Source organism: Octodon degus, unplaced genomic scaffold (assembly GCF_000260255.1).
Source record: "Octodon degus isolate 3935 unplaced genomic scaffold, OctDeg1.0 scaffold00029, whole genome shotgun sequence".
Taxonomy (NCBI): Eukaryota; Metazoa; Chordata; class Mammalia; order Rodentia; family Octodontidae; genus Octodon; species Octodon degus.
Window position 1 is genome coordinate 16477051 of NW_004524605.1, and position 12285 is coordinate 16489335.

General features: G+C 41.5%; 1 protein-coding gene across 4 annotated transcripts in view; it reads right to left on the reverse strand.

The window, feature by feature from the left end:
* Nucleotides 1-256: 256 nt before the first annotated feature.
* Slu7 (SLU7 homolog, splicing factor) overlaps nucleotides 257-12285 on the reverse strand; it is a 19917-nt gene continuing 7888 nt past the window's right edge. For 3 of the 4 annotated variants that reach the window (XM_023713227.1, XM_023713225.1, XM_004629404.2), the window contains exons 7-17: nucleotides 8746-8793; nucleotides 8444-8575; nucleotides 8031-8128; nucleotides 7778-7845; nucleotides 7333-7472; nucleotides 6273-6434; nucleotides 3943-4047; nucleotides 3464-3535; nucleotides 3249-3365; nucleotides 2186-2380; nucleotides 257-658 (exon numbers count right to left, since the gene is read on the reverse strand). In XM_023713227.1, coding sequence (XP_023568995.1) covers nucleotides 2201-2380; nucleotides 3249-3365; nucleotides 3464-3535; nucleotides 3943-4047; nucleotides 6273-6434; nucleotides 7333-7472; nucleotides 7778-7845; nucleotides 8031-8128; nucleotides 8444-8575; nucleotides 8746-8793 — 1122 coding nt within the window. In that variant the 3' untranslated portion in view covers nucleotides 257-658; nucleotides 2186-2200. Of the gene's footprint in view, nucleotides 691-2185; nucleotides 2381-3248; nucleotides 3366-3463; nucleotides 3536-3942; nucleotides 4048-6272; nucleotides 6435-7332; nucleotides 7473-7777; nucleotides 7846-8030; nucleotides 8129-8443; nucleotides 8576-8745; nucleotides 8794-12285 lie in introns of all 4 variants that reach the window. The other variant, XM_023713226.1, reaches the window with a different exon arrangement.

A 12285-nucleotide genomic window follows, 5' to 3' on the forward strand; every position in this document is an offset into this window, starting at 1 on the left:
AGTGTTCACTTTTTCCCAAAGTGAAAAGTAAGCACGATTTTGGATGATAGCTTCACCGAAGCCAACAGGAGCTTTCTGTCACTATTATAATCCAGAGATGTTCAGTCTCTTCAAAGAGATCTCAGTGATACAAACAGTACGCTGTGGCTCGCATGCCACAGGTTCGCCACCATTGCTTATAGCCTACTTCTCTACCAAATATTGGAAATAACACCACAAACCGCTTGCAGTTGTATTCTCCATTACATGCCTTTATTAACAAAAGATAAAATACTAAAGAACAACTGTCAGCCTGCTTGGGGGTCCCAAGGGAGAGTTTTGTGGGTGAGGTCTGAAGGCTGAAGAACACAGGCGTGCCAAGACAACAGTAATAACAGCAGGCAGCATGGAGCGGAGCAGAGCACAGGAGCGCAAGAGCCACGGCCGCCTGTCTTTCGTGCATCCATCTTGTACAGGCTGTTACCTCACTTACAATCCTACATAGTGCCGAAAGCACCGCACTCGCTTTTACCTGCATTGAGTCATAGTTATATAACTAGCCCCTGTGCACCTGCGCTAGACAAGCAGGGTCTCATCCTCAGGTGTCCTCAGATGCCCCTGAGCTCTGAAGCCGCCTGAGTGGTTCCCACACTGATGTTAGACTCTATGTTGCACCATCCTATGCTGAGAAATATGAAGACAAATTTTGACCTTTTAAAGGAAAGCATTAGATAGACCTGTGTATTTGTATTACTGTATTAATTTCACAGCAGTCTGAATCTGGATACCATATACACCCACGGTACAGTATTTGACAGCTGGTCCTCTACCACCCCTTGAGATGCTGAGTTAAAACCATATTCTACTTGTGCTTTTTGATAGACTAGAAAATTGTCAAGTAAAGGCACTCCTGTCAGGGCCTCAACAGGATGTGCTCATTCTGTCAGTATTACCTTCACAATGCTCGCAGAAGTGGCCTGAGGGTCAGAGCAGTCTCAGTCACTAAGACCCCACAGGCCATCCTTAGGAGTATGAAGAAACCTTAAACATCAGGTTTTACTTTCTCCAAGTTTTTTTTTTTTTTTCCTTTTTTCTTTTTTTATGTATTTGGTGCAGGGTCTCACTACAAAGCTTGGATTCATAGCGATCCTCCTGTTTCAGCCTTCCCAGCACTGGGCTTACAGTGTGTACCACAACACCTGGTGTTGGTGGGCAGCTTGCTGCACCCGAGGACAGGGCTGGCACAGCATGTGGTACCGGGGATCAAACCCGGATCCTTGCGCTTGCCCAGGTAGGCACTTAGACTGCTGAGCTATCTCCATGGCCCACTTTCTCCGAGTTTTAAAGTGAAACTTGCTGCCAATTAAGATTAGATACCTTTTAAAGTTTAATATCATGATTGTTACATAAAAGCAATCACCAATAAAAGCACTCATATCCGAAGCAGAGCAACAGACAGATTTCTATGGGTAACGCATGTGCAGTATGGGAAACGCACTGACCCAATGACGAAAAATTAGTTTTCTTTCTTCCACTCACAATTTGGTTCTATACATAAGGTTTAAGGACACATATTAAAATTTCTGGTCATCAAAACTGTATTTATTACTTCATAGATTTACATGGGAGAATAAGGTCATTTACATTTTCTACAAATATTCTTTCAGTTAAAGACCAAGCTAGAATAAATTTAGTTTTTGTTTTAGATCATTTAAAACAAATGATTACAAAACTACAATTTCAGTTAAATTACTCTACAATTACTATTTAAAAAAGAAGTTCCTAGGGCCAGGAAGATAGCTCAGGGCATAAGCGCCTGCCTGGCAAGCACAAGGTCCTGAGTTCGATCCCTGACACACTAAAAAAAGGAAAAGAAATTTCTAGTTTTGAGAAAGTAACAAATCTACTTTCAAAGTGTACAATACTATTAGGTAAAGAGTTAGAAAACTGAGGAAACAGACTTCACTGTTGAGTAGAAGACTTTTGATAGACAACCAAGGCCTTTCCCTGTCACTAGTGTAAAACTAGACTGGATCCAACCCTAACCCATATTAATGTACTTCTAGTTTTCTTCTCTTTTGTTTCCTCAGTGTGGAAAAGAACAAATTGCCTTTGAGACTTCCGAAGCTTTATTAAAGTTAGGTGAGAGGTGGCAAGGAGTCTTTGGCCTACAATTTTTCAGAAGGTGAACGAGTTCATCAGTTACCTCTGTGCTTCATCGCTACTGTCCGAGGAAAGAGGCCATGGGGTCATCTGGCCTCTGGCGCTTCATCCTGTAGGCCTCCATCTCCTCTTCAGTGGGCTCCCGAGCTTCATATACACTGTTGTAAGGCCGCTTCCTCTCATCAATCTGCATGATCTCCTTGACTTGAAGAAGGCGGGCTTCTTCAGCATTCAATGCCTATAGTGAAAGGGAAAAGATTAGTATCATGGCTCTCCAACAGAAGCCTTGTGTAAAAATGGCAGAGACGCAAAGGAAAGACTCCCTGACTGTGAAGTGTTGTATCAAGGAGCTTAGGAGTCAGCCTTTCCACTGTGATGCCCAACTAGGTACTATGTGGCTCGGAGAGCTATTTTTGCAGAGCACAATTCTGAGACATTTTCAGTTGGTGTTAAATTTCACTTAGGGGGAATCTGCCCTTAGCTCAGCTGTTTAAGTGCCTGCTCTTGCAAAGGCAGTCAGGAGCAATACTGTGGTTCGATCCCCAGCTCCACCTGCCTTTCCAGACTTGCCCTTTGGGCAGCCTGAGCCACCAAAAATAAATTAAATAAAATTAAATAAAAAATAAAATAAAATAATTTCATTTAGTAACAAAAAATGAGTTCTTTCCAAAACAAACTGGCAATATTCCTGGTTGAAAGGACTACTTTAATTTTTCTCAAGGATTTGCTAAAATGTAGAAACAACAAAGCTACAAGGCAATTATTTCTGGGTAACATGTCAACAAGTCTAAATAGCTTTACAAAGCATTTTTTTTGTTGCATTAGAGATACTTATTAATGGGGGCTGGGGAGATGGCTCAGTAGAATGAGCGCTTGCCTGAGTTCAATCCCCGATTCAACAACAACAACAAAAAGAGATACTTATCAAATATTCTAGGGCAGCAATCCCTAAGCCCATAAAATCCCCATTAATGTGACCTGGACATGTAACTCAGATGCTAATTCATGTCCTGACCTCTTACAATGAACTTAGGGACAAGACTAGATCACTTCATCCGTTATAATGCTGTTATCTGTTATGTTTCCCACTAGAGTTCACAAAGTACCTTCTTCAATTTTTCATGTTTCTTTTCCTCATCATCACTCTCTGAGCTGCTCTTTCGGTGCTTCTTCTTTTTCTTCTTCTTCTTCTTTTTCTCCTCCTTTAGTTTTTCTTGGTGCATCTAAGTGGGATGATTAAGCACAGTTCATAGAGTGAACACAAAGCTCTGGTGCATGTTTTGAAGTTCTTCCTTCTGGACTTAAAAAATTCAGGACGTACCTCCATGAGAGTTTGAGGCTTTTTCATACATTCTTCTCCAGTTATATCATCTGTAATACATTCCTCTGAGTTCTGAGGAGAAACAGGTGTCTACTGAGTTGAATGTTACCATTACTAATCATAAAAGATAAAATTTGAAGGGCCACTGAGATAGCTCAGCGTACTAAGCGCCTCCTTAGGCAAGCCCAGGACCTGAGTCCAATCCCCAGCACCATATGCCCACCTCCCACCCCATCCCCCATGCACTGAGCCATCCACAGAGATCGGGTAACTGGGCATGGTGGCACATGCCTGTAATCCCAGGGCTGGGGAGGGTGAAAACAGGAGGATCACTACAAGTCCAAACTGTGTAGTGAGACCCTGTACCAAATACATTAAACAAAACAAAAAAAAGGATAGAACTTGAAATGCAAAGAGGACGGGTCTTATCAGGGTTAAGAGCTTTAGCCATCTTATACCCCCAGAAGACAACTACTTACAACAATCTCCTTCCCCGCATCCCCTGTACAATAGGAATACTTGAAAAATGAGTGGCAGCATCTGTATCCCCATCTGCCTTCTTTCCAGTAGGATCCCCAGATATGCTGCAGACAGAGTAAGAGAGTTACTTAAAAAGAATATTAAATTAAAATCTTAATGTACAGCTGATAAGGTAATTAGCAAGAAAAATTATAGGAATCCCCAAATAAAAGGGAGAAGCTGGGCCAACCAACCTCAGAACCACTTAAGGGTTGAGAAGATATTAGTTAAAATGGCCTTAAAAATTTGAGCACAGCCCATTTTCCTTTAAGAGTGAAGCCACGTGCAGCTCTGAGCCTACTTTCCCACTTGCAGGGTGGCTGCTGCCAAACAGTGTGTGCCCCCAAGAGGTGGTCTGCGTCACCAGGCTCGTATGATCCACTGGCTCATGATACACTAGACAGTCAGTGGCCTGCGCAGCTGTAGGGAGTCAGGTCTTTGATCCTGGATTTAGACAGCTGGACTTTGGTTACTTCAAAGCTATACTAAGCTGGGTGTGGCTGGGAACACTTGTAATCCTGCTCATTTGGAAGGCTGAGTCAGGAGGACTACACATTTGAGTCTGGGCAATTTATTGGTATCCTGCCTCAAAATACAAAATAAAGGGCTGCGGAGACAGCTCAGCAGTTTAAGTGCCTACCTAAGCAGGCACAAGGACAGGGTTTGATCCCCAGTAACACATACACTGAAGACCAGGCTTGGTGGCATACACCTGTAATCCCAGAGCTAGGGATCCTGAAACAGGAGGATCACTGAGTCCGAGCTGCATAGTGAGACCCTGTACCAAAAACATAAAATTAAAAAACAAGAACCACCACCAAACAAATAAAAGTAGCTGGGAGCCAGGAGGGATAGTGCATGCCTGTAAATCCAGCACTCTGGAGACTGAGACAAAAAAAAGCACTGCAAGTTTGAGACCAACATGGGCTACAAAGTGAGCTCAAGGTGAGCCTGAACTACACAGCAAGACCCTGGTGGGAAAAAAAAAAAGCCAGGCATGCAGGAAGTAGAGTGCCCCTGGGTTCCATTCCCAGGACTGCAACAAAACAAAATATAAACTTCAACTTGATTTCAACTATAAAAGACAAACACAAAGAAAATGGGCCTTGAAAAAGAAAAAGGGCCCTGAGATCTTGCTTGGCAGTGAAGCATGCGCCTGAAGGCCCCAGGTTTACTCTCCAGCCCGCACACACATGAAAGCACAGCCGGCGGAGGTGCTGCCTGCTGTCGTGACGTGCTACACAACGCATCACATCACAAGCACAGATGTTCACCATGTAGCCTGCACCTAACCAAGCTTTTGGGCCCCAATTCTTATGTCTATGGCACGCAAGGGAGGAAGTTACACGATATTACTAGGGAATAGTCAAATATTGAATACGAGACCGTGTACAAGGCTGGACCTGGAAAAGTGGCTGCTTTTTTGAAAACAGGAGACAGACTCTAGAAAAGGATGTAACAACCAAATGATCAACAGACTTCAACTTGATTCTCACTATGAAAAAGCTACTGAAAGTATTTTTTGTGTGCATCTTTGCTTTCTTGAGACAAGGCCCTGCTGTGTAGTTCAGGCTGGCCTTGAACTCACCATGTAGCCCAGGTTGGCCTGAAACTTGCGAGCACCCTTTCTGCCTCAGCCTCCCAAGTTCTGGGATTATAGGTGTGCACCACCATGCCTGGCTTTTGTGTGTATTTCTCAAAAAGTAAGGAGTGATATTAGTATTAAAGAACTAAAGTCGGGGGCTGGGGAGATAGCTCAGTAGAATAAGCGCTTGCCTGGCAAGTGCAAGGTTCTGAGTTCAATCCCCAGTACTGCAAAAAAAAAAAAAAAAAAAAGAATTACAGTCAAGTTTCTAAAGTACAGTGGTCACACGCTTATGCAGAAGAGCAGTCATACTCTTAGAAGATAAATGACCTAAAGGGTTACATGTGGCACATCATATCTGATTTCATGTATACATGTGTATAAGTGCACACACAAACCTAGATGGAGCCCATATAGCAACATGTTAAAATTTTTTGAAGGCAGGAGAATTTAGTTCATAGAGCCTTCCTGGCAACTGCAAAGTTCTGAGTTTGATTCCTGGTACCAACCCCTCCCCCCCCCAAAAAAAAACAACCCAACAACACATTTTTTTGTATATAAGTAGATACATAGGTGAATCCTGTCATACACATTTGAAAATGTTTTTTAAAAAATCCCACAGCAATAGCCACTTAAGTTATAATAGAAACAAATGCAATCTAGAGCCCAGCTAGCAAGGAGAAATGGTTCCAGTACAGCACATACTGTGTGATTGTTGATCTTCACGTCTTCCTCATACTTGGAGCAGGCAACAGCCCGCTCCTGCCCTTTGATGACTGTGCCGTGTCTTGAGTACTCCACGTAATCCTCTGTCTGCGCCAGGAGCAACTCAGCAGGAGGCGCATCCAAGTGTTCCTGGCCACCGTACTAAAGGACATTGGATACTGGTTAAGTACGCTTTACAGTAAAGGTCTGCATTCAAATTTCTACAGAAGAGTTTGCTTTCAATTAGAGTAAAGGAACATTTTTACTAGGCCTTATTATAGACAGCACAATGAAAACAAGGCCATCAAGTTTCCACAAACAAATAAAAGAAGTCTCAGTTGCTTTTCATCCGCTAAGTATGGCAGCTTATAGTTTAGGCAGCTCTGAACCCCTCCTACCCTTACGCCTGCCCTGGCCTCCCACTGGCTCGCTGTGCGAGACCGGCTGTCCCTCTGGAGGCGGAGTCTTCCACCTCCCCTCCCACCGCGGGAGGGCTAGGACATGCGATGCCCGCAGAAGCACAGAACACCGACCCGGGAGCACCCACTGGCTGCCACTCTCCGGAGCCCTGACGTGCCTTCTGAACCCCTGGCTGGAGACCAGAGGGCAAGACCACGGGAGGCCGAGATACGTGGTCCTGCGCAAGGCCTTCCTCAGCACAGAACGCCTGGTAAGGACGAAACTCAGCTGACACACAGAATTGTAAGAAATAAACATCTGTTTTAAGCTACTAGTTTGGGGGTGGCATGTTTAGCTGCAAAAGCTCACTGATACAGTCGACAGCAACTGACTTAAATCACGGGAATTCTTTCTTTGTGGATGCTCTGCACATTATTCCAAATGTAAAAAACGTGCTTATTAAGTTGTATTTGCTCTTCAACTTCTTGCCCTTTGATGAAAATTACCTTTCCCTATTGCATGGACAACTCAACGTCGCTATCTCGTACTCTAAGTAACTTAAAGATACCAACACACCACGTATTGTTACCCTCCTATCATCTTGCTTTGAACTTTTTTCTCTTCATAATAATAATAAATGAATAAACAGAAAGAGAATTACCTTTTCCAGGATGCTCTCTTTCTGCTGTTCCTTGAAATCTTCTTTTTTGACTTTGAAGGATTTATACAGCAGCTCTAGTTTTGTAGGATCTGCCTGCAGATGCACTTCAGACCCTCTGTCATAGGCTTCCCAAGCAAACACTAGAATAATTCAAGGCATTTTAATGAGCTGCCAGCTACATTTATTGCATGTTTCTCTGAAGCAAGCTCTAAAATAATACTCTCCATTCTCCCTTTTTTGTGCGGTACTGGAGACTGAACCGGGCTTGTGGATCCCCGCCCCTTGCCTTTATGTGACAAGGTTTTCCTGTGTTACCTGGATGGGTCTTGGACTCGTTATCCTTCTGTCTGAGCCTCCTGAGAAGCCAGGATTACAGGCACGTGCCCTGCCTGGCTTCCCATTTTCACAGGTGATACAAATGCCGTGACATACAGGGAACACTTACACTGTGTCTGAGCCATCGAGATGGTATCTCCCGTGTATCTAACGAAGTTATCTCCAGCATAACTCACTCTGTAAAGACAAATTTTAAAAACTTTCAGAGATTTTCTTTTTAAGGAAAGAATTCACAGCTCTTAATCAGAATTAAAATGAATACCATCTATGGTTGGGTAAAATAGAGTTAACTTATCTTTTTTTTCTTTTTCAAAACCCCCTCATCTCTAACTTATCTTGAAATACGTACACATGGTACTTACTCATCTGGATTCTTCCCTGCATTGGCATATGGATTCTCTCTCATTGCTCTAGTTTTTGGGTCATAATAGGCAGAATTTGGATCCAAATTTCTCAAATACTAGAAGAAAAAATAAATGTCAAAAGCAGAACATTTACATATGGTAATACCTCAGTAGGTAGGAGTTGTCTAACACGGTCAATTAAATGTGTCTGCATTTCCAGGGTACAGCTGATAGAAAACAGAATAAAAAAAGGGGAAAGAAAAGAAAGAAAGAAAGAAAGAAAGAAAGAAATCAATCAATCAATCAATCAATCTTGCTTTGGAAAGACTCTGCTTACATTACCCAAATACTATCCACACATTATAGAAAGATAAAATTTAGGCAGAAAGATATGTATTTGTCAAACGTGCATGCCAGGGGGCAAGACTTACTTTTGCAATATCTTCTCGAATCCTGAGATTCCTGACAGTGATTCGTCTCTTGGAGTCAAAATTCTGCCCGGGCATGTCAATGTCATCTGCATACTTATCTTCATCCTCATCTTCGCTATTATGATCTTTCTCCTGAAAGGGGGCGAAAAAAAGACTAAGTGAGAAAGAGCAGTGTTGGTCCTTGCTCTCCTTTCCCGATAACCAACCTGAATCTTCTGTGTTATTTAACAGCCACTGCTAGTTACTGAATTATTGTTAGCCACTGAAAAAGTGCACACTCAGACAGGGCAACGCTTTATTACCATCTGAGAGTTTGGTTCCTCTTCTCCCCACTGGTGTTTTGGAGAATTCTGCATCAAGAAAAAAAGAAAGCATTTGTAGTTTTATTTCATTTTACCTACTGACTACTGAACACTACAAAAACAAAACTGGTATCTTTTGGGGATGAGGGTGTAACTTAGTGGCTTCAATTCTCAGCACTGCAAATGGAACTATTGCTACTAACAATAATTCTAACTGAACAAATTCTTGTATCTCTTCACTTGTGATGAGGACAGATGTTTTAAATACAAATACACCATTGTAACGAGTTGATTTTATTAGAGTATCTAATAGCTACTCTAGTACAGGAAATAGCTAGTTTAAAAAAATGGATACAGGGTTATAATCAGACAAGATTAATGGGAATATTAAGATGAATACAATACTCAATAAATGTAATTTCCATATGCCTTAGTCTTCAGATATAGTCTTCATTGAACCTCACTAGTGTTCTATAAGGTCCAAAAATAAAATATCAGAATCTTCTAACAAAATTCTCAGAACCGAATAAACCTTTGGCAATAAAGAAATCAGAAGACAAAATATGTTTTAAGGAAAGAAGACAAAAACATTAGGTTTAAACATTTTGTCAGAAATTCTTTTTTTCAATAGCAATTGCACATAATACCGTTAATGAAATGGTCAGTATAATATTAAGTCTCGGGCCAGGGAGATAGCTCAAGCGCTTGCCTGGTAAGTGCAGGGTCCCGAGTTCGATCCCCAGTACCGAAAAAAAAAAAAAAAAGAAAAAAGAAAAAAGGTCTCGGAGAGGCTGGGGATGATAACTCAGTGGTCCAAGAACCCGCCTGCCAAGTGTAAGGACCTGAGTTTGATCCCCAGTACCACATGCCAGCCACTGAAACTGGGTGTGGTGACACACACGTACAATCCCAGAGTTTGGAAAGTTGAGACAGGAGGATCACTGTAAGTCTGAGTTGCGTAGTGAGACCCTGTACCAAATAAATAAATAAATAAATAAATAAATAGGCTTTGGAGTAAAATGGAAGACAGTGGGTGAGGAAATGTGGAAACAGGAGTGTGTGTGTGTGTGTGTGTGTGTGTGTGTGTGTGTGTACGTGCGTGTGTACACACAGTACATTGACTAATGGGAATACAAATTTTAGAGCCTTCTTGAATGGGAAATGATATGACATAAAACAATGAAATATACATATATAGTACATCAGCAATTATACTTTTAGAGTTCATCCTCAGGAAATAACACAAAGATGTATAAGAACGTGATTTACGCTACGGCGTATAACAGCAAAAGAAATTGGGAAAGAGTCAAATTAACAACAGGGGATTGGTTATGCATTTTACCATACTTCCTGAAGCACTGAACAACCCTTAAGAAAGCCCAATCAAGGTTAAAAAAAAAAAAAAAAAAAAAAAAAGTACAATCTGCTAACATTTTATGTAAAAAAAGAATAGGGAGGGAGAAGAGGCACTATGATTGCACGTCTACATTTGTACGGTAAGCGCTGAGTCGCACCCACAAAGAAGTCATGGGGAGAAGGTCAGAAGGCTTCTCACTGAACACCTTCATAAGCTCCTGATTTCTGAATCATGAATATATGTGAAAGTGAACGTGTGAACTTACTAACACGGAAAGCAAGTCCTCACTGCTCTATGAACTGTTAAATTAAATGAGCAATAAGTGAGCATGTAAAGATTAAAAAACTTTTTTTTTTTTTCCCCAGAACCGGGGATTGAACTCAGTCCCTTGTACTTGCCAGGGAAGCACTTATTCCACTGAGCCATCTCCCCGGCCCCTAAAAAACTTCTTAAAAACATAATTACAAACATTAAATAGATATGAAAGAGGCAACTAGAAAGACACCAAAAGGTTAATAGTTGTCTGGGGTACAATTCAGTGACAGTGTATGCACAAGGCCTTGGGTTTGACCCTGGCACCACAACAAGACAAACAAAACAAAAGCCCCTAACAACAATAAAATCTCAACTCTCAAAACAAAATAAAACAAAGGCCCAAAAATCAAAACATCTACAAAATGTTAATGATATGGGATATTATCTTCATAATTCCCTAAATGTTTTCCTTAGTATGTGTCTTAATTCAAAAATCAGAAATGTAATTTTGTTTTTGTTTTGGAGATAACGTTTTCCCTATGTAGCCCAGGCTGGCCTCCAACAACTCACAGCATCCCTCCTGCCTCAGTCTCCCAAGTGCTGGGTTGCAGGCGTGCCCCACTAGGATAAGGTAGAAATACTTTTAGAAGACAGTAAGATAATGTTTCTGGATCTCCCTCAGGGGCTAGTTCAACAAAGCACATTTACACTGCTGTGGAAACTGCAGAAGAGGCTGCTCTACCATGAGAACATGCAGCTCATCTGGGTATCTGGGAGCCACGTGAGCAAAAATCCTGTGTCCTTGCTGGCGAAATACATTACTGCACTTACTGTTCTCTTGTTAGGACAAGAGCAACAGGCCTTTATCCTTTTCTCCCAGTTGGTAAAACAGTCAGAACAAAAACAGCTACCAATGACGACGTATTGACTCTGTAATATGTACGTGAGGCCTCGGGGTGGAGGGGCGGTGTATCACTATCTCTGCTGTACTACTATACTGAGACTCAGTGGCAAGTTAACATTCTAAGAGCAGGCAGCTAGGGGGCGCAGAGCTGGATTCTACAGAATTGGCTGCTGACACGTCTCATGACTGCTTAGGAGTTACTTTCTGGGCCCCTTTTGCTTTGCAAGTCATAGATGCTACGCTAAGTGTCTCTCGGAAATGTAAGTAAAAAAACTTTATGTATTTAACTTATGTGTCATGAAATTGCCAAAAAGAAGAAGAAAAAAACCAAAACCCTTTGGGGGCAGGGGAGGTGGGAATCGCACACAGGACCTCATGCTTGCTGGGCAGGTTTCGCCCCACTGAGCTATGTCCCTGGCCCAAAAGAATCTTTTACAGATAAATAAAGAAGAAAAACTAGCTGCGATTCATCTTTTCAGTATGAAAAATCTTTGCTGAGCTATAAAATACATGTTCATTAGGTAAAATACAAGAAAAAAAAGGAATAAAAGCTGGGGTTTTTGGCTGTGATATTTTTTCATAAGTCATTAAATCGTATGTGCTTACCAGTGCTTATAAAATCTTAAAAAAATACCATTTTAAGAGTCATGCACATTCTGAAATGCATATATACAATAGTTTAATCATTTCCTTAATCCTGTTATTTCAGCTCTTTCAGTTTTTTACTGTAGCAAATGGTGCAGTGAAAGTCTTTGAGCATAATGATTTGTGCATAAAAGTTATACAAATTCTTCAGGGTGGGTAGACTAACTCAAAATTTAATTCCTGAAAAGATAATTTAATAATATTATAATTGAACAAATAACTCAGGGCAACATTCCTTCCGATGACTGTTTTGATTTCTATTTCCCTGAAAAGCATAGTGTCAGCTTTACTCCTCCTTCCCTGTGACAGCACAGGCTGAGCACTCTGCACAGGAAATGCCTGCAACTACACGTGTTTCAATTTCAGTTTGGTTTTTTTT